At 41.8% G+C, this 22,445-nt stretch overlaps 1 protein-coding gene across 2 annotated transcripts in view; it reads right to left on the reverse strand.

The window, feature by feature from the left end:
* Positions 1 to 22,445, reverse strand: part of PPARGC1A (PPARG coactivator 1 alpha) — a 100,580-nt gene that overhangs the window by 10,316 nt on the left and 67,819 nt on the right. For both annotated transcript variants that reach the window (XM_039335912.1, XM_039335911.1), the window contains 5 exons: positions 21,099 to 21,144; positions 20,913 to 20,986; positions 8,738 to 9,659; positions 7,426 to 7,546; positions 1,723 to 1,844 (listed from right to left, as the gene is read on the reverse strand). In XM_039335912.1, the coding sequence (XP_039191846.1) occupies positions 1,723 to 1,844; positions 7,426 to 7,546; positions 8,738 to 9,659; positions 20,913 to 20,986; positions 21,099 to 21,144 (1,285 nt within the window). The remainder of the gene's footprint in view (positions 1 to 1,722; positions 1,845 to 7,425; positions 7,547 to 8,737; positions 9,660 to 20,912; positions 20,987 to 21,098; positions 21,145 to 22,445) is intronic.

Below are 22,445 nucleotides of genomic sequence, written 5' to 3' on the forward strand. Positions count from 1 at the left end.
CGCCTGCCGGCATCCTCAGGGCTGGCGCGCCAGAGAATGAGAAGGTCTTTTATAGGCGTGTCAAGGTTTGCGCCCGGCTCCTTGATCTTGTTATCGGGCCTAATTGGTTCAGCCGTGTGCAATTAACTTGTACTTCTTTTCTCTTTTTGGTTGCATTTTTATCCTCATCCATCTCTAATTCTCCCAACTCCGGATTAGCCAGGTGGCAATTCCAGTTATTTCGGTTGCCTTTGTGTTCTGACCTCCCCTCAGGCTCAGGTAGTGCACATTCCACGTTCCTTTCTCCACCGTATCTTGTCCGGTTGTTACTTTTTGAATCGCATTCATTTCCGGTCTCAATACTTTCGTTTTTAATGTGTCCGTCATCCTGATGATCTCATAAGTTGCTATGGGTCCGGTGCAGCGTAGGGGGGTATTCCGCAAGGTGGAGGGGTCGTCTCTTATTCATTGTCATGCCCAGCTGTCTTGCGCGTGTCCTACTCCGAGTACTCAGTCCAGGGGGTGTGTGTACAGCAATCAAGCCGCGCCCCTCCTGGTTGCAGCGCTTTTCCTCAGTTCTCCCCTTTTTTACGTTGTTAAAAGCATTCGCGTGTGTTCCATGGGAGTCCTCAGGATCGTCGGGTAGGGGGTGTGACGGCTCGATCTCCCGCACCCTGCCGCTCTCCGATCTTCCCTCCTCCTCTATAACGGTGTGCGAGAGTTCATCGTCAACCACCTCCCGTGGTTTGTCCTCATTGGAGCTGATCGTTCCGGCTGCATGAGGGGGTCTTCTCCTCCTTTCCGGACCAACCGTGATGTTAATTGCACACGGCTGAACCAATTAGGCCCGATAACAAGATCAAGGAGCCGGGCGCAAACCTTGACACGCCTATAAAAGACCTTCTCATTCTCTGGCGCGCCAGCCCTGAGGATGCCGGCAGGCGACGGCGAAAGCTTGGCGCTTTTTAAAACTTTTATAGTTTTAATTTATTAAAAACTTTTACAGTTTTTATTACCCTGGTGTTCAGTTTATATTTTCACCATATATATATATATATATATATATATATATATATATATATATATATATATATATATATATATATATATATATATATTAATAGTATTAGATTTTATATATATATATACATATATATACAGTTTTATATATAACATATTATTATACAGAATACAGATGAACAGAAATGGCATTACTGTAATAGAAATGTTCAGAATATATCATATTTGATTCATTTTACAGTTTCCAGTATATAATTGTACTCACTTCTCCCTCTTGATCCTGACTGTAATTGCTGTCTTTTATCTCTCTTTTTATTACTTTATGTTGCTGGCCATTGACCGAATAATATAAATAAATTTCAAATCCTCACAGTAATCCTGACATATTTATTGATGGAACAGAACATCTCAACCATCGCTAAATTCATAAACACACACTGAAGGGGAAAGGCATTTCAAAACCATAGTTTGGATATTATTGTATTTTTATGGTCAATTTTCAAATCTAGGGTTTAGTCCAGGGGTTCTCAACCTTGGCAACTTTAAGACTTGTGGACTTCAACTCCCAGAATTCCTCAGCCAGCAAAGCTGGCTGAGGAATTCTGGGAGTTGAAGTCCACAAGTCTTAAAGTTGCCAAGGTTGAGAACCCCTGGTTTAGTGTATTTTAATTTTTCCTCTTCTGAGTAAGGAGAGCCAAAGGGGGGAAAAATGAGGAATTTTACCCATCGTCCTGTAGATTCATTGTACAGTCCTCAATTTCACCAAACACTTCAAACCGGTCCCTCAGTTGCCTTCGGGTAAAGCCAGGTCCAATTCTACCAATATAAATGACGCGACGTTCTTCCTGATCATAAGAACAAAGGGTACAGAATTTCTACATAAATTAGCCCCAAATGGTAGGTATTTCCACGAGTGCATAAAACTAAGAGGATTTTTTCAGACTTCCCATGTCCTCAAGTAATTATTATTTTTTTCCCCAGTGAAGGAACAACACGCTTGAGGAGCAACACATCTGAGTATTGATGTGCTAGCTGTCAATGCTTAAATCCCTACAGATGTTCAGCAATGAGATGATCAAACATGCTTTTTCAATTCCTCGGATTCTTTGGCCTAGGGCTATCCATCCAGTTGATTTAACAGAATAGTAAAGTTGAAAGGGACCTTGGAGGTCATCTATTCCAACCCCCTGCTCAGGCAGGAAATTCTATACCATTTCAGACAAATGGTTGACCAATCTCTTCTTAAAAATCTCCAGTGTTGGAGCATTCACCGCTTCTGAAGGCAAATTGGTCTACTGGTTAATTGTCCTCGTTGTCAGGAAGTTTCTCCTTAGTTCTAGGTTGCTTCTCTCCTTGGTTAGTTTCCATCCGTTGCTTCTTCTCCTGCCTTCCGGCGCTTTGGAGAATAGCTTGACTGCACTCTGCTTTGGGGCAGCCCCTGAGATATTGGAAGACAGCTATCATGTTACCCCTCATCCTTCTCTTCCTTAAACTAGACATTCCCAATTCCTGCAACCGTTTGTCGTGTGTTTTAGCCTCTGGTCCCCTGATCATCTTTGTTGCTCTTCTCTGTACTCTTTCTAGAGTCTCAGCATCTTTTTTACATCATGGCCACCAAAACTGGATGCAGTTATTCCAAGTGATTTAGCTACTTAGCTGCTCCCTTCTGGACTGGGACATGTTTCCTTGGAAGCGATAATCTCATTCTGAATATTAACTATTTTGAGATACAGAGGAAAGAAGTGAAAGGTGGAACTTAAAAAAAAAAAAAAACATCACCCCAAACTGTAATTTTATCTCTGAAGAATTACAAGCGTGCCTTAGCTGCTAAACTGAGAACACGTTTAAAGATAGGCCAGTTAAATAAAAAGAGTTCAATGGTGGCCAAGGAGAAACTCAAAGAGCAAAAGTTTTAGCACTAGCTTTAGAGGCTTATCGGTGTCAATGTTATCCTGTAGCGCTGCGGTTCTTCTTGTTCTCCCTCTCTCTCTCTCTAGGAACTAAAATAGTACTCAAAAGCTCTCTCAGGAATGCCAAGGACATGGCCTGAGTAAATAAATGGCTTTTAGTGCAGATAGTAAGTAGCTGTAATGGTGAAGCTCAGCTTTTTTAGCCTATGACTCCAGCTACGTGTGTGTGTGTGTGTGTGTGTGTGTGTGTGTGTGTGTGTCAAGTCGCTACTGCGATACACTACAAATTTGAATTTCTTTTTTTGTTGACAAAGAGTTAAAGAATTAACTGGGAGACTATTTCAAGCTTTTTAGCTCTCATCAGCTAGCCATACCCTTTATGGGATTCGAACCTAAGCAGCCTGAATACTAGGCAGATGTCTTAACCTCCAGGCCACCAGCTCTTCTCCCTACTTTTGTCAGCTGAGCCAAGGGAATATATGGTACGTTTTTTCCAGACAGACCGGTCTGGTTGATGCACCTTGGGTTTTTTTAACTGCTATATTGCAGTTTTAGCTGATGAGAGCTAAAAAGCTTGAAATAGCTATTCTAGTCTCCCATTTAACTCTTTGTCAACAAAACAAGAAATTCGAATATAGGAATAGGCAGATGTGGATGTTTGACGGTGTTACAGATCTCATTGCAGGATGGAAGCGGTTCCTAGTAAGGCTGCCTTTTGCAATTGACTGATGGCGAATCTGTCAATGCCGATGATGGTGTCCATGTGGTGATCCAGTTGTTTTGGGATTGCACCCAAGGTGCCTATTACTATCATCATCATTATCATCATCATCTTGTATTGCATTTCCCAAGCTGGGCTGATTTTGGGACCTCACTTGGGTTTTGTCCCTGATTCCACGTTTCTCACTTGGCTAGCTCAGTTCTTGTCCCGAAGGATCACTCAAACGTACAAACAGACATTGTACAACTCTTGGTTAAAACTGCCCCAGGTTTTAGAGGCTGCGACGATGGCCATTCTGAGATTCTTCTATGAAAGACCTCTGCAGCTTGGGAAGGGCTCTTTAGACAGAGCCAAGCTAATGAGGCAGATGCAAGCAGGGTCTTTCCGTCTTCTTGTTTTATTTTCTCTTCCCGCCTTTCTAACGGTCCTACCTTGAAATGGGGGAGGATTCACAGCTCATAAATCTGGGAAACAGTAAAGATTGGCTCCAGTACAGTGAAATATATATATATATATCCCCCCCCCCCATGTCTTTTACCAAAACAAAAACTTAACTGTGCTAAACCACTTGGTAAGAAACAATTTGGTTGACGCTAGCTGTTGAACCTAAATGACTGACCAGATGGAGCATAACAGCAGATTTTCTCCTACACTCCATTTCCGATCAAATACCTAAACTGGAAGGGGGGGAAAGAGAAAAACCCATAAAGTTTCACAAACTGACGATGTGGAGAACGCTAAGGAGCAACGTGATGCCAATAAGATCTTTCCCATATGTTTCCATGAAATTTGTCACGGGTGTAATTCTTTTTTCAGCTTTTAGTTCTCCACCTTTTCTTTCTTGTTTAGAGAAGAAGAAAAACCAACTCCGCTTTTTAAAAAAATAAAATAAAATAAAAAGGGCTTAGTAAAGTACAACTAAGGGAATAAGTAAAAAGAGCTCGAATGTAGAAATTGAAATTTAACACCGAAAGACACCATATGTCTTCCAGGCACAGGAAACATTGAACTAGCTGTTTCTTTAAACGGCCTGCCTGTTGTGATTGTGGTGCGAGCGTTGTAGCTCTTTGATCTTTCCCAGTCTCTCCTACCCAAGCATGAGAATGGATCAGACTGAATGCAATAACTATTGGATTTTTGATGTTCTCTGCTTTGTAACTACAAAGCTTTAGTAAGGCCACACTTGGAATACTGCATCCAGTTCTGGTCACTACAATACAAAAAAAAAAAAAAAGATGTTGAGACTCTGGAAAAAGTGCAGAGAAGAGCAATGAAAATAATTAGGGGGCTAGAGGCTAAAATATGTGAAGAAGGGTTACAGGAACGGAGTACGTCTACTTTAGTGAAAAGAAGGGCTAGGGATGACATAGTAACTGTCTTCCACTGCTTGAGGGGCTGCCACAAAAACAGGGGATCAAGCTATTCTCCAAAGCCCCTGAAGGGAGGACAAGAAGCAATGGGTGGAAAGGAGATAAAGAAGAGAAGCAATCTAGAACTAAGGAAAAAATTCCTAACGATAAGAGCAATCAACCAAGGAAAGGGCTCGTCTTCAGAAGTTGTGGGTGCTCCATCCCTGAAGGCTTTCAAAAGGAGACTGGACAGCCATTTGTCTGAAATGTTATAGGTTCTCCTGCTCGAGCAGGGGGTGGTCTAGAAGATCTCTGAGGCCCCTTCCCACCCTATTATATTATGTTCTTGTAGATGTTTCATTCCTCGGCTAGATTAACATCATCTGAGCACTTTTCCAAGCGGTTGACATACATCAGTAATGCAAAAAGGCTTCCTCCATATGTATTTATTATTGTATAATGGTATGAATGGAAAGAAAGAGGTTGTCCATTGGAAGGGAAGGTGTGACTAACCCTGCCAGTACTTAATCCACAGGAGCTAGCTAAGCACTTTTATAAATTGTACTATCGCGGTAACCTGCTATCTGCTATTAATATCAACAATTGCATTAAGAGACATACTGGCTCTGAATATGAAGCCCCAATTTTTATTTTCGTGCATTCAAAAATACTCCTGGTTGACTCTTAGTGGCAGCCTGGACAAGTCCCTGTATTCTTCTTGATTTGAGATGTGCTTTGCCATTGCCTGCTTCCTTGAGCTGAGAGAGATAGTCCGGCCCAAGGTCATCCAGGTAACTTCATGCCTAAGATGGACTCCGAGTCTCCTGGTTTTTAGCCGAATGCCTTACCGATTAAACCACAGCACCTCTCAGGCTGAATGTAGCCTATTCTTTAGGGCAGGGGTCCCCAACCCCCCGTCTGTGGACCAGTAACGGGCCGTCACATGCCAGCAACCGGTCTACACAAACAAGCAAAGCCCCATCCACAGGATGCAGGCAACACACAAAATCACGCCCCCTCTGGTCCACGGAAAAACCTCTCTCCACAGAACCGGTCCCTGGTGCCCAAAAGGTTGGGGACCTCTGCTTTAGGGAATCAGCACCATCTACTTCTAAGAGCAGACAAACCCACTGGGGATCAAGCTGTAGCACTGAAGACTCTGGCAGTGGCTTGTTCTCCGAGGTTGCCGTTTAGCTCCTGGACATTTCGTTACCAGACCAGGTAACACCTTAAGTGGGATTCTGATTGAAGTGCCTTGTTTGCTTTCTCTACCGTTTATATCCGTCAGTTGGTTGTACAACTGGTTGAATGTGTGGCGCGAAATTCAACTGGTGAGGAGGAGGTTGTTTCTCTCGTTGATTGGTCATTTGGATGGTTCAGTTTCTTAAGAGGTTCATACGCTGGTTCCAAGTCAATGCCTTTACTGATAGATCCGTTTGCAGAGTGCCAGACTTCGATGAATTCGTGTGCATGACGGATTTTGGCATGGCTAATGATTTTGGCTTCGTCCCGGTGTTGTTTACTGTTGACATGACTCAAGACGAGGGATTTCTGGTCATGCCGTTTGACTGACAGCTGGTGCTCATGAATTCTAGTTTTCAACTGTCGTCCTGTTTGTCTGACCTAGAACTGGTTGCAATTGTTGCAGCTGACTTTGTATATTGCATTAGTGCTGTCTGCTTTCCGTATTTTGTCCTTGAATCTCAGTTCTTGTTAGAAATTCTGTTTATATATAGCACCACTGATCAAACAAAGTGTACAGTCACCATGTGCTTTACTGCTTAACTGTTTAACTCTGACAGGAAACAGGAAATTCTACTTAAGACAAAAGAGACATAGAGTATACACTGTAGATCCAAACTTGTAAACACTGCCATCTACTGGCTGAATATTACTGCAGTTGTTGCACAAAAATATATTCCAACAATGTATTCCAACAGTTCTTGTTTGAAAGTAATTGTGGGTTTGTGAGCTATTATTATTCTCAAGGGTTGAAGTAGCATGGCAGCAACTTCTGATGTTCCTTTGATGTATGACAGGACTTGCTTCCATGTTGCGTTTGTTCTGTGTGGCTTTTGGGGGTTTGGATGATATGCATCACAGTATAAAGTTCTTTGGGTAACCATTATGGAGGAAAAACACTGAACACTCTCTAGGAAAAGGGTGGTATGCAATGAACTAAAGAATTATGTCCAGGCTACAGAGAAAGTGTCTTCAATGGTAGAATTTTATTTTCGTTGTACATCCATATGCTTTTTAATTCGAAGCTATTTTGCTGGCTGGTACTGAATAACTGGATAAAATATAAACATGGGAGTCCAGAGAAATTCATGCAAAAAGATCCAACCATTTTGTTTATTACATTCAAGGAGATTGCATAACGTACACAAGCAGACACACAAAAACACGTCTTTCAACACAACAGTGTTATCTGTAGAGAGCTTACCACTGCTTTCTGCCTCTCTCTTTCTCTCTGCTTCGCCCTTTCGGATTCCCGTTTCTCGTATTCTTTGCGATATTCTTCCCTCTTCAGCCTCTCATGCTGATATTCCTCATAGCTGTCATATCTGAGAAACAAAAATGAATTGTTGCAGTCAAGGGCCAGGATTTCCCCAAGGACACAAATCAACACAGCGGGCTTCATCCTTTGGGTTCTGTCGGCTTTTTAAATTTTATTTTTGGGCATATGGGAAACAAAAGCAAACTCAGATGTGCTACCTTCAACTATGACTGTTAACTTCCCAGTGAAGTGGTACCTATTTATCTACCTGCATCTGCATGCTTTCAAACTGATAGGTTTGCTAGGAGCTAGAGCAACGAACCCCATTATGCTGAGCTCGGATCTCAAACCCCAGATTTCCCAGCTGACAAGCTCAGCTTCTTTAACCACTAAGCCATCCTACCCTTCACAGCCAAAATAAATTCCTCCTAATTCAAGGAATTATATTGTAGGTGGATATCTTAAAATCTTTTCAAATTTATTTATTTAACTGAAGGAACGTTATAAATATGAAAGCAAAATGCATTCATGTTGGCAATAACATTACACAACATTATGGAAGTGAAAACAGAATGCTTTTATATATTGAATGCTTTTGAATGCTTCTATATCATCAGACCTGTCTATCTATCTATCTATCCATCCATTTACCCCCCCTCTCTTTGACTATATCTATCTCTATGTATCATCTGTGTATCATCCATCCTACCTATCTCTCTATCTCTTTCTCTCTCTCACTCTCACTCTCTATCTCTCTCTCTCTATTTCTCTCTATCTCTTTCTCTCACTCTCTATCTCTATATGTATTATCTATCTATCTATCTATCTATCTATCTATCTATCTATCTATCTATCTATCTATCTACCTACCTACCTACCTACCTATGTCTATTTCTATCTCTCTCATCCATCTCTTTCTGTCTCTCACTCTCTATCTATCTATATCTTTGTATCATCTATCTATCTATCTATCTATCTATCTATCTATCTATCTATCTATCATTTTCATGCTTTCAAGCTGCTGGGTGGGCAAGAGCTGGGACAAGTCGTGAGAACTCACCCCACCACGTGGCACTCAGATCTCAAACCCGGGCTGTCCTCAGCTTTCCAGCTGACAAGCTGAGCCATCACACCCGCTTGTAAATTGGAGTTAGCTTCCTACCAAAGCATTTACTGATACAATGTAGGCTCCCCAACTTTCTGAAAGGGAACCTCTCATTTCATGGAGTGGAAAACATGCTTCCCACAATCCCTTTACCTCGAGGAGCAGCGTTTGCCAGGCGACCGTGATCTTGAACGGGAATACGGAGAGTGGGCGCAATGCCTGCACTGTGGGAAGGACCTCGACTGAGCGCATAGCCTCTGGAACCGTTGAGCAAATGAGTTGGGTGGAGACTCCAAGTCTCTGCATGGAGAATTCTGGGATGAGCAAGAAGGTGACGTATCAAATAAGGTGCAGCCTTGCGTCCCGTACCACGAGCAGCACAGCTTTTCATTTTCCGCTTCGTCGTCGTCCCAAAAACCCTCCATCGCTAGTCCCGAATTGATAAACATGGATAGCTTAGAGAACTGTTCATCGCTGTAGTGACTGTACTCCCTCAGATGGCTGGTGTTATTCATCTCTTCCTCGAGAACCGCTTGGCTAGGGTAACCAAAATGCTTGTTGAGTTCAGCCCGGATTTCCTGGTCTTGCAGCTGTTTCCGGCTGTTGCACGGTAAGTCCTGTTTCCTCGCCTGCGAAGTTTCTCGCTCATCCTCCTGGCGGTTCTGCTCAAAGGAGGAACAAATGTGGCACCACTCATAGCCGGACAGGCAGCCTGAGAATTCAAATTCCTGATGGGGATTCTGAAGTTCCAGGGAGCGGTTGACGCATCGTTCTGTCTTAGAAATGGCCGACTGACAGTAATCGTGGTCACCGAAGAGTGGCAAGCCAGCCCGCCTCGCCTTCCTCTCCTCACGGCCCCCGGGCAGCACACTGGTCTTGCTCAGCTGGGCATATAGCTCCGACTGCTCCGGACCCTTCCAGAACAAATTGCGTCCTTGAGAGATGGAAGAGTCACTGCAGCGAGGTTTTGGGGAAGGTGGCATAACAGTCTGGCATGACACCGTGGGCTTTGGCAAAGTCCCAAAAGGATTGTCTTGGCTGCTCTTATGAGGAGGGGTGGTAGGTGGAGTTAGGCCTAAAACGCAAAGGGATGGAGAAGAGGGGGAAAGGAGAAAAAAAAACCAGCTTAATCCATGTTTAATCTAGGCGATTATCTTTTTTTTTCTGCCAAATATTGAATTACAAATACTGTCAATATTTCATTTAGTGAATGCTCAAATAGTCTTTTTCTCTTCCCTTGCTTTCCTAATGTATTGCAATTGGCTTATTATTTTTGCAATTTCAATATTTTAATCTCCACTATCAAGATGCTAAACCTATTAGCATCTCTTGCTCAGCATCCCCACCGCATTTTGAAAGAATTTGATTTATTTACCTTCCCTTTTCCTGCAATGTGGATCCTATAATTTTATATCTATCTATCTATCTATCTATCTATCTATCTATCTATCTATCTATCTATCTATCTATCTCTATCTTATATCTCTATCTATCTTATCTCTCTATCTATTATCTATATCTATATCTATATCTATCTATCTATCTATCTATCTATCATCTATATCTATCTATATCTATATCTATATATCTATATCTACATATCTATATATTTATATCTATATCATCTATATCTATCTATCTATCTCTATATATCTCTATATATCTATATCTATATCTATATATCTATATCTATATATCTATATCTATATCTATATCTATATCATCTATATCTATCTATCTATCATCTATATCTATCTATCTATCTCTATCTTATATCTCTATCTATCTTCTCTATCTATTATCTATATTTATCTATCTATCTATCTATCTATCTATCTATCTATCTATCTCTATCTCTGTCTGTATCTATATATCTATATCTATATATCTATATATTTATATCTATATCATCTATATCTATCTATCTATCTATCTATCTATCTATCTATCTATCTATCTATCTATCTATCTATCTATCTATCTATCTTAATCTAAACAACAAAAGGTCAGCCAAAAAAAATTAAATAAATCTGCTAGGAATTAAATAAAGCTTTAATTATATGTGATTGAAAGAGACAGCCAGGTACAAAATGTTACGCTACAGATGGACAGCAATGATCGTGATCCGCAGCAACTCTTTCCGCTTGTGAGGTTAATTAACAGCCACCCACTGCTACTATGCGCTGAAGCACCACAACTTTGTAAGAAAACTGTGTGCGAAGGACGATCATGAAATTGAAATGGCAGGCAAGCCGTCTCCATGGCCCCTGTGCTCCTTCAGCACCCCAAGAGAGAAGCTGAAATTTACCTTCCGTTTTAACAAATAGAGGCTTAAGTAAATAAAGAGGAGACAAATGTCAGATCAATAAGTGCTTTCCCCTCACAACATGTTAATTTCCTTTGCGAGACCTCTTTGTAGAGAGGGAAGATCACACACAGCCCTGCCAAAATCCCCAAATGAAAGAAATCAAAGCCTTCGTCTCCAGGTTTCGTCTTGTGCAAGAAGCGTTTGCAACTCTTCTGGTTTCTTTCTGATTATATCAAAGCGGCTGTCTCTATCCCTGGCTCACACACAGACACAATTTTTATTGTGTTTTACAGCTTGCCTTCAGAAGTTGTGGGTGCAGCGGATGGAAGCCAATCAAGGAGAGAAGCAACCTGGAACTAAGGAGGAATTTCCTGACGGTGAGAACAATTAACCAGTGGAACAACCAGCCTCCAGAAGCAGTGAATGCTCCAATACTGGAAGTTTTTAAGAAGAGACTGGACAGCCATTTGTCCGAAATGGTGCAGGGTTTCCTGCCTGAGCAGGGGGCTGGACTAGATGACCTCCAAGGTCCCTTCCAGCTCTATTCTGATTGATCGATCGCCAGATTTCCTTGAATCCATGCAGTGCATCACAAATTGAAAATTCAAGTGTTTTTGAGCTTGTCAAACAATACTGGGAAACTCATTCAGAAGGCCTTACACAGAGACTGACAGACAAGAGTCAGACAGATAGACACAATCAGAGGGCTAGAAGGATCGGAAGGTCTTTACTTATGGCAATTATTGCAAATCACAACGATTCAATTGCCAACGTCTCTCTCCCAAAGGGATATTTTTCTGGGGGGAAAAAAACCCCACAACTTCAAACACGGAAAGAGTCACAATTCCTTCTGATTTGAACTCAAGTGTGGAGGATGAACTGGCTTGCCGACAAAGCACAGAAGACAAGGGGTTGTCACAACACTCGGAGGAACCTCAAGACTGACAGAAGCAGAACACACCTTTGTGAGATGCCGAGAGGGCCATGCTTGTTGCGCTTGAACAAGAATATTTGGGCAAAAACATCACAAACGGCTGCGGCTTGCCAAGCAATTCCGTTTTCATTTGCTCAGACAAAAGAGAAACACTACAGGAAAACAAAACACACACACACAAAAAAAACAACAACCAGCCATTACTCCCCAAATCAAGGAAAAGAGAGAAAAGAGGGCAAGGCTGATGAAGGAAGCGTGAACATTTATCTAGCACAGTGGTTCTCAACCTGTGGGTCGGAACCTCATTTGGGATCGAATGACCATTTCACGGGGGTCGCCAAACAACACAGTCCGCCATTTTTTCCCCCTTTTCCTTAGCTGTGCTCCTCCCTTTTATTCTATTGGCTTTTGAAAGCCAATAGAATAGACTCTCTTGAATAGAGTCTAATTCTATTGGCTTTCGAAAGCCAATAGGAATATTCCAGGCTGTCTCTGCCCTGCTGAGCCCGCCAAAAGTCCCATTCTGCAAACGGTGCTGCACCAGTTGAGTAGTCCTCGACTTACGACCTGTTGGGGATCGCGGCATTAAAAAGGTTGAGAATCACTGATCTAGCAAAACTTCAGGTGAAATAAAATCTCTTTCCAAAATGAGTGAAAGGCTTAGGAAAGACAAATGGAAGCAACAGCTTTGGAAGGAGAGACGGAATCCAGGCCCAGCTTTGTGGGAATGGCTGAGACTCTTTGAGTATCTCTGTAACAGAAGCACCAGCATCGTTTACCTTCTAATTCAAAGATTGTAGGTAGATAGCTTAAAATCTCGTCAAATTTATTTATGCATTTAACTGAAGAAAAGTTATAAAACTTGAACACAATTGGCATTGACAAATTCGCTATTAGTCAATTGCAAAAGACGGCCTTATTAGGAACTGCTTCCATCCTGCGACGATATCTGTAATACCATCAAACATCCACATCTGCCTATCCCAGGTCCTGGGTAAGGACTCGATAGGTAGACAAAATGCCAAATCCAGTCTGAACATCTGGCTGACTGTGCGATGATCGATAATAATAATAATAATAATAATAATAATAATAATAATAATAATAATAATAATAATAATAATAATAATAATAGAGAGTCATAGAAAATGATAAAATTAAACTGCTCTGGGACTTCAGAATTCAAACAGACAAGCACCTGCAACATAACACCCCAGACTTAACAATTGTCGATAAGAAAGACAAAAAAGTCTGGATAGTGGATGTGGCAGTGCCTGGAGATAGCAGAATAGAAGAGAAAGAACTGGAGAAGATAACAAAATACAAAGACCTACAAATAGAAATAGAAAGACTGTGGCAAAAGCAAGCAAGGGTAGTACCAATAGTCATAGGCTCCTTGGGTGCAATCCCAAAACAACTGGAGCACCACTTGAACACCATTGGCATTGACAAATTCGCTATTAGTCAATTGCAAAAGGCGGCCTTATTAGGAACTGCTTCCATCCTGCGACGATATCTGTAATACCATCAAACATCCACATCTGCCTATCCCAGGTCCTGGGTAAGGACTCGATAGGTAGACAAAATGCCAAATCCAGTCTGAACATCTGGCTGACTGTGCGATGATCGATAATAATAATAATATCATAAAATAGAGGAAGTCATAGAAAATGATAAAATTAAACTGCTCTGGGACTTCTGAATTCAAACAGACAAGCACCTGCAACATAACACCCCAGACCTAACAACTGTCGATAAAAAAGACAAAAAAGTCTGGATAGTGTACGTGGCAGTGCCTGGAGACAGCAGAATAGACGAGAAAGAACTGGAGAAGATAACAAAATACAAAGACTTACAAATAGAAATAGAAAAATTATGGCAAAAGCAAGCAAGGGTAGTACCAATAGTCATAGGCTCCTTGGGTGCAATCCCAAAACAACTGGAGCACCACCTGAACACCATCATCGACATTGACAAATTTGCCATCAATCAATTGCAAAATATGGCCTTACTAGGAACTGCTTCCATCCTGCGACGATATCTGTAATACCATCAAACATTCACGTCTGCCTATCCCAGGTCCTGGGTAAGGCAAAATGCCAAATCAAGTCTGAACATCTGACTGACTGTGCAACAGTGATAATAATAATAATAATAATAATAATAATAATAATAATAATAATAATAGTAATAATAAAAGTTGGAAGGGACCTTGGAGGTTATCAAGTCCAACCCCCTGCTCAGACAGGTAACCCTAGGTCTAGACCATTTCAGACAAATGGCTGTCCAGTTTCTTATTAAAAACTTCCAGTGTTGGGGCATTCACCGCTTCTGGAGGCAGGTTGTTCCACTGGTTAATTGTTCTGACTGTCAGGAAGTTTCTCCTTAGTTCTAGGTTGCTTCCCTCCTTCTGTCCTCTGGTGGGAGGAAAAAACTCTCAACCTGAACTTATCTACAGAGTTAGCAAAACATGAGTTCAACTTGCCCCTAACCAAAAACAAAAGGGGTGGGGGTGGGGGTGGGGGTTGGGAATAGGGAAAATTCACATGACAATATTTAATTGCAGAAGGAAGATTTTCTTTCTCCGATTCCCTTCTTTTCTGCCCATCATATCCTGTCCGCTTTCCCGGAATCGAAACGTAATCCTATCTTTATTCACAACAAGTACCAGGTTCTGCTCTAATCACAGCCATCTTGAGTCCCATCTCATGGCATGATCCTAAATCAATAGTGCTAAAACATTCTGGGCCTTTTCGGTTGATTTCTCTCCACTCCAGCAAACGTGTAAGTTTTTGCATGGAGCCAACTGCAAAGTATAGTCCTTGCTCTCTCTTGAACTTCCCGGAGTTTGACAGATTTATGAAGGACAGATGGCCGTTACAGGTTGAAAGCTGACAAGAGGCAGTTCAGAGCATTGTTAACACACTTACACAAACCCTCAGCACTGCGGCACTGTGCGGAATGTAATTCAGACGATAGCCTTTTTATTGCTGCCTAAGTTCCCTTTTGTCAAATGGGCCTGGTGTGTGTCTGTGCGCAGGAACGAATGGCTGCTATTACCCGGAACAGTAATGGGATGTCAGACAAATCATGTAACACAAACAATCAAGAGTATATATAGGTCATATTTCAACTCAGCACAACCTTAGCAATATTTATGACCACCGCTTTGAAATGTGCTCTATAATAAACAAGTAACCTAGCCTGCATCCACATCCTACGTAACGTACTTTCGGAAGGGGTACACCCGCCATGCTTATTTGTACTTTGAGAGCTAGGATTTCTCTCTATATATATATATGTATGTATGTATGTATGTTTTCTGAGGTTTTCGCGGGTGTTTGTATGTAGGTCTTTGGTCATTCGGGTTTTCTCCCACATCAAATTGGAAGTGTCTTGGTGACGTTTCAACGAAGTCTCATTCGTCATCTTCAGGCTGGTGTTTTTGGCTTCGTGCTTCTAGGAGCACGAAGCTGACTCATATTTATGACTGTTGCAGTGTCCGGGGGGGGGAGGGTGTCACGTGATCCCATTTTGTGACCTTCTGACAAGCAAAGCCAACGGGGGGGGGGAAGCTAGTTTCACTTAACAGCCGCAGGGGTTCACTTAAAAAAAAAACCTGTGGCAAGAAAGCTCGTAAAATGGGGCAAACCCCACTTAATAAACGCCTCACTTAACAACAGAAATTTTGGGCTCCACTGTGGTCGTAAGCTGAGGACTACCTGTATGATCAAAAATGAAATGCTTCGTTTCTCAAATTTAAATTCAAGGCCCCAAATCCAATCTCCTAGGAGACGGGAGGAGGCAAGCGTTGTGTCACAACATTGTGACACGATAATATTTGGCTGCATTGTTTGATCTGGCTGTGAAACGTAGCTTGATGGACAGAATTTACTCCAAAACAAGCCATTCTGGACTGGCTTTTGGGCGTCCTATCATAAAACATTGAGCGATACGTCACTCAGGTGTCCCTCATCAACCACAATAAATATCACAAGTCACCCTTGACTTGGGACTCCAACACGTTTTAACGTCGATACAGGGAGAAGTTGTGTTATGCTTGCTTCAGCAAATGCATAGCAATCAATCAGAACAGAGCTGGAAGGGACCTTGGAGGTCTTCTAGTCCAGCCCCCTGCTCAAGCAGGAGACCCTACACCATTCCAGACAGGGGGCTGTCCAGTCTCTTCTTAAAACAGTGACAAAGCACCCACAACTTCTGGTGGCAAGCAGTTCCACTAGTTAATTGTCTTCATTGTTAGGAAGCTTCTCCTTAATTCCAGGTTGCTTCTCCTTGATTTTTTCCCCTCCATTCAGTTTCTATCTAGAATTTCTACCAACTCTTATCCTGATGAATCACATCTCGCACATCATGTACAACTGATAGGACTTCAGTGTTAAACTTCAGACATCTAATAATTCATCTCATTTGCCGATGCACATTCGTGAACGCTAGAAAAAAAGCGAATCTGTCAAGCATTTTGAAAAGCAGGCTACAATATCAGCATTATTTTTATATACATACATATATATATAAACTCCACACACACACACCAGATTCTTTTACATCTGAAGAGTTTGGAAATGGGATTATCAGGGGAATCATTATTTAAACCCACTTAAGGCACTGAACACAGGATAATGGCCTGATTCAGTAAAAAAATCAGCAGGGTTTCCATACAACGCAAAACAGCCGCAGCTCTCCAAACGGATAATAAAATTAAATAGCCATCATATAATAAAGAACCACATGTCTGTCAAGGAGTCAGTTTAATCTTGTTGTCAGTAAAGCAGAGGATAAATATAGACCTCCGGATATATATCTAATAATTTACTAGATAGTATTCCCTCAGGTTAGAATTCCTGCCATCCCCGTGTGCTCATATCACTTTATCAGAAGACAAGTTTGCGGACAGCAAAAAGAGCGAAAGAGAGAGAGAGATTTTACAGGGATTTGGAGGATGCAGTTAATATTCTCAGCAAAGTTTTGTGCACATCTAAAAACTTGCAACACCAAAGTCTGCTGACAGCACAGCACTAAGAAATGCCTAAAGGTTAGTTTTCTTTTTTGTGCGTGAGTATCCCAGGAGAATTCAGTTGCAGAAGGAAGTAAACATATTGTAAAGAAATAAACAACAACAAAAAAATATTTGCTACGCTGCCAAAGTGGGAAACCAGCATTTTTTAAAAAAAAAAAATGGCTTATCAATATTTAATTTAAGAGTATGTTTACGTGTTCACTTCTGGGATCTGAGTAGATATAAATCACTGCTAGACATCTTGGGATTATTTTGAAGCAGGATGTACGTTTTAAAAAACTGATTATTATTATTATTATTTTAAACTTGCAACAGAGATCGTACTGACATACAACGTTGTATCCAAACTTATCACATCCAGTTAAATCTGTGGAAGATTCCTGAGCTGATTTCAATAAACCATTTCTGGGTGTGATTCGGTCTAGATCCAGCCAGGATTGCTTTCCGAATTGTCTTTCCTTTAGATCAGTTATGTAGTGATGGGGTGTGAAGCATCACACCGAGAATCAAGAATTTAGAACTTTAGAATTTTAGAACTTTAGAATAACAAGAGTTGGAAGGGACCTTGTAGATCATCTAGTCCAGCCCCCTCCCCAGAAAACCTCCATCTGTTTTTCAGTGGCCAAAACGCCCACTGCACACATGCAAAAACATTTCTCTTTGTTGCTTCATTACCAGAACTGTATTCCTGTTCAGTAGAACAGTCTTTAAAAATGTCCTGGGTATTTTTGAGAGAACATCCCCATTTCTGTAATTCTGACAACATTGCATGATTTGTCAGAAAGAAAGAGAAAAAAAAAAAAGATTTCACGTTGTGGAATATAACACTTGGCTCCTACAAATTTAGACTGTTAGTCCATGCTAACGGAGACAATCACTGACTTTACAAAAAATGTAATTTTTCTCATTTCTTCCTGGAGGGAACATAGTTTAAACTTCAGCCAAGCAGATTTTACCTCTAAATTACACCTTTCTCTTTAATCTTCAGTCATTGACTGAGATGGCGGCCACAGAAATTGAAGAAACTGACAAGCAAGCAAGCAAAGAAACACAAATCTTCAAAACCTTCTCTAGAAGCCGATCATGATCAAAACTCTACTGCCTTATGAGGCTTGCAAGGATTATATGTTCAAGGTCAAAGATCTCTGTCTTGATTTTGATTTCAGGATAGCTCGTTTCAAAATGTACTAACCCAAGATTAGAATCCACAAATTAAAGGAGAATTTTGGCGTGGGAAAGTCTTGCGTTCAGCCCGTCGAGATTGACCCCATCAATCAGCCAGAATAGAGCTGGGAGGGGCCTTGGAGGTCTTCTAGTCCAGCCCCCTGCTCAAGAAGGAGACCCTACAGCAGGGGTAGGCAACCTTGGCTCTTTTAGGACTCGTGGACTTCAACTCCCAGAATTCCTGAGCCAGCATGGGGGAACTATGGCCCCTTCCATGACTGGTGGACTTCAACTCCCAGAATTCCTGAGCCAGCATGGGGGAACTATGGCCCCTTCATGACTGGTGGACTTCAACTCCCAGAATTCCTGAGCCAGCCACGCTGAGAGGAAAGGGAGAGGTTTCCAAGCTGAGCCAGGCTGGCTGAGGAATTCTGGGAGTTGAAGTCCACCAGTCATAAAAGAGCCAAGGCTGCCTACCCCTTCCCTATACCTTTTCAGACAAATGGCTGTCCAGTCTCTTCTTTAAAACCCTCCAGAACTTCTGGTTGATTGTTCTTACTGTTGGGATGTTTCTCCTTAGTTCCAGGTTGCTTCTCTCCTTGATTAGTTTCCATCCATTATTTTTTGTCTGGCCTTCAGATGCTTTGGAGAATAAGTTAAACCCTTCCTCTCTATGGCAACTCTCAAATACTGGACTATTGCTATCATGTCCCCCCCCCCCCAATACTTCTTTTCTCTGGACTAGATAAAACCCAAATCAAATCAGATCAACAGCACAGGAGAAACCTGTGTGGAAACATCTCCCAGCCCAAAAAAATGAAAATAAAAATACACGAATCATGACTGGTGATATATCTGGGATACATTTAAATTGAAATGTCCAAGGGGATGTTGCAATATTTCTTAGGGCACAAAGAATGACGTTTTAATCGCTGCTCTTTCACGAGAAACTTTGAGTTCAATCTCACAAGCTAAGAGATAAAAAGACTTCTTTGCGGGAGAAAAGTTGACTAGCAATCAACTTTTCTTTCTCGTATGACAAATAGTTCCAGCTTCTTCCTTTTTCCTGTTAAACAGGGGACTATGGCAGAGCCAAACACAGAACATTCCATGCTATCCCACTGAAATCATTATTATACATGGGGGGGAAAGGCTTGTAAGGAACACAGTTTTTCAATTCAAGGGATAATTCAAGAGCGGAAGAAAAAATAAAGGGAGATTTCACTCTCAGAGAACACACGATGGCAGAGGTTCTTGCAAACATTTAACAATACCACAGAATTTGTCCCCTCTGTTTATCAGTGTTCATCCATGACATACATGCAAGAAGAAAAAGGTTTCACATTTGTATTGCAAAACTGAAAGCAATGGAGGGGGGAGAGAGACGAGAAGAGAGAGATCAAGGGAGAGAAAGAAAGAGAAAGAGGGAGAGCGAGGGAGAGGGAGGGAGAGAGAGAGAGAGAGAGGGACAGAAAGAAAGAGAGAAAGAGAAAAAGAGCGTGCAAGGGAGGGAGGGAGAAAAAAAAGAGAGCAAGGGAGAGAGAAAGAAAGAGAGAGAGAGAGAGAGAGAGAGAGAGAGAGAGAGAGAGAGAGAGAGAGAGGTAAAATCAAGGAAGTTTCTATTTATATTATCATAGTTTGTGCTTTGATAGCATGAACAGGCCCACTAATGGCCTTTTCAGTTCAACCCGGAGATCAAGGCAACCGCTATTTAAACTGTTATAAATAGAGACACGGTAGCACCAGAACTACACAATCTGAAGGCGCAATCTAGCGCTGCAGCTGTAATTTGGACTCACACGGGGCACCTGTGACCTCTATCATTTGTCAAAACTAATTTTGGTTGGGGTGTGTGGTTGTTGCTTTTCAGCTAAAGTGGGAGTCACTGAAGACATTTGCTTTTTCAAACGGAGGGGGCAGAAGCAGGAAATATATCCCTCCCCCTGAAACAGACAGACGAAAAAGATTCTCTGTTTGGTTTGTTTTTTGAAAGAAAAATTAGAGCTTTCAAGTTGCCATCTCGAAGCTGCAAATAGATCCTAATATACATCTTGAAGTGGGAAGGAAGGAAAGACACAGATAAGCCTCCAAGTGGCCTCAAGGACTCTCTAAAAGGATGCAAATGACCAGCTGTCTGCAAAGAGTATAAATCCTTCCATTCCCCACCATCCAGGCAGAGAGGAAGAAGCTTCTGGGATGAGAAGCGAAATGTCTTCAAAGCAAAACAAGGAGAAAGCACCACTGAGGATGCAGATAAACCTCCCGGTGGCCTCAACAACTCTCTAAAAGGATGCAAATGACCAGCTGTCTACAAGGAGTATAAATCCTTCCATTCCCCACCCTCCAAGTGGCCTCAATGACTCTCTAAAAGGAGGCAAATGACCAGCTTTCTACAAGGAGTATAAATCTTCCCGTTCCTCCACAATCCAGTCAGAGCGGAAGAAGCTTCTGCGATGAGAAGGGAAACGTCTTCAAAGCAAAAAAAAACCCAAGAAAGTCCAGTTGAAAAAGCACCTTTTGGACATTCCCATTAAAAGTTATTTCAGTCATTCACCCCCCCCAACAAAGGTGTTTTTTTCGGGAAGCAACTGGTTTTTTGTTGTTTTTCTCCAGTTGCCTCCTGAAAAAAAAGCACCCTTGGGATAAAACCAGGACCTGGCTGAGTGAGAAATCTCCGGAGACATTATTTCATTCCTTTTTTCACTTTTAAAGCAGATCTCATGCGCGGGGAAGGAAAAGTTATCTTTCTCAACGATATCAACATCCATTTCTTAAGAGACCCCCGAAGCGACGAGCTTCGTAACGTCCAGATGTTAATAATAATAATAATAATAATAATAAAAACCCTTTGGCAAAGGCGAAGGTAAAGGTGTGTGTTTCTCACCTGCAGTTCCACAGAGTTCCACACTTAAGCTTTGTCCGATGGCCTTGCTCTCAAATGGGGAACCCTTCGGATCGCTGGAAGACAGGCGACATTTATAAAAACAAGCTGAAATGGAGTTGCTGTAGCCAAATTAGATTTAAAAACCCCCCCTCCCTCTCAGAAGCATCTGCAGTTCCCGATACTTACTTTGGCGATTCAGGCGTCAACGGAAGCGATAAATTCATTGATTTGGCTGAAAAAGGCGGTTCGGAAAAGAGAGGGGGGGGAGGAAGGAAAAAATAAATAAGTGAAAAAGCAAAGATGAAATATCGGCAAAAGCATTAAAACGGCACATCGGCCTCTGATCTGAGGTCGTGGGAATGGCCTGGCTGCTTCTGAAAACAATACACAGGTGGTCCTCGACTTAGGACGGCTCACTCAGCGACTGTTTGAAGTTACAACAGCACCGGAAAAAAAAAAGGAGGAGGAGAATGGCTATGGGGTCCTTGGTGCTCTCTGAGCTTGGCGGTTTTCTTGCAGACATTTCATGACCCAACTAGGTAACATCATCAGTGCTAGAAGGGAGGGGGTGTGCAGAGAGGAGGAGGAGGAGGAGGAGGAGGAGGAGGAGGGGGGAAGAATAATGACTGCAAGGTGCTCTCTGAGCTTGCATTTACAACTGACCATATATATTTAATTAAAAATAAATAAAAGCAAAACTTTCCCAACAATACATGGAGCAGACTTTGAAAAAAAAAAATGTGGCTTTTCTTCAATTAGATTCAATTTAGCCTAAAACTCTCATTTCCCTTGCCTAGAACAACAGCAGTGGAGATACAAAACAACAACAGGCCCCTATGAATATTCAGCTGATTTGACTTGTGCAACAGACAGCCTTAAACCCAGCAATAGGAAAACCGGCAGCTTCTGAGATGCCAATACGCAATCAATACGGGAGCCAAGTCCTTCGGAATGGGGCGGGAGAAGAACCACAGATGGTTCAATTTGTGGTTTAAGTCCTCCACACACACACACATACACACACACAAAACTCCAGCACGAGTGAACAAATTGGACTTGGACTGCAACACAGCCATGAATTCACCCCACTTGGGGGTAACAGCAGAAGAGAGAAAGCGGGACCAAAACTTAAAAAAAAAAATCAGTTGTTCCTGATCAAAAAAACCCCCCCAAACTGTTGAGATATCCATTTTTTGTTTTCTTAGAACTTCTAAGTTCTAAGTTCACTCTTCTTCTTCTTCTTCTTCTTCTTCTTCTTCTTCTTCTTCTTCTTCTTCTTCTTCTTCTTCTTCTTCTTCTTCTTCTTCTTCTTCTTCTTCTTCTTCTTCTTCTTCTCTCTTCTTCTTCTTCTTCTTCTTCTTCTTCTTCTTTCTTCTCCTCCTCCTCCTCCTCTTCTTCTTCTTCTTCTTCTTCTTCTTCTTCTTCTTCTTCTTCTTCTTCTTCTTCTTCTTCTTCTTCTTCTTCTTCTTCTTCTTCTTCTTCTTCTCCTCCTCCTCCTCCTCCTTCTCCTCCTCCTCCTCTCTGCAAACCCCC

Source organism: Crotalus tigris, unplaced genomic scaffold (assembly GCF_016545835.1).
Source record: "Crotalus tigris isolate CLP2741 ecotype Arizona unplaced genomic scaffold, ASM1654583v1 scf7180000017663.5292952, whole genome shotgun sequence".
Classification (NCBI taxonomy): domain Eukaryota; kingdom Metazoa; phylum Chordata; class Lepidosauria; order Squamata; family Viperidae; genus Crotalus; species Crotalus tigris.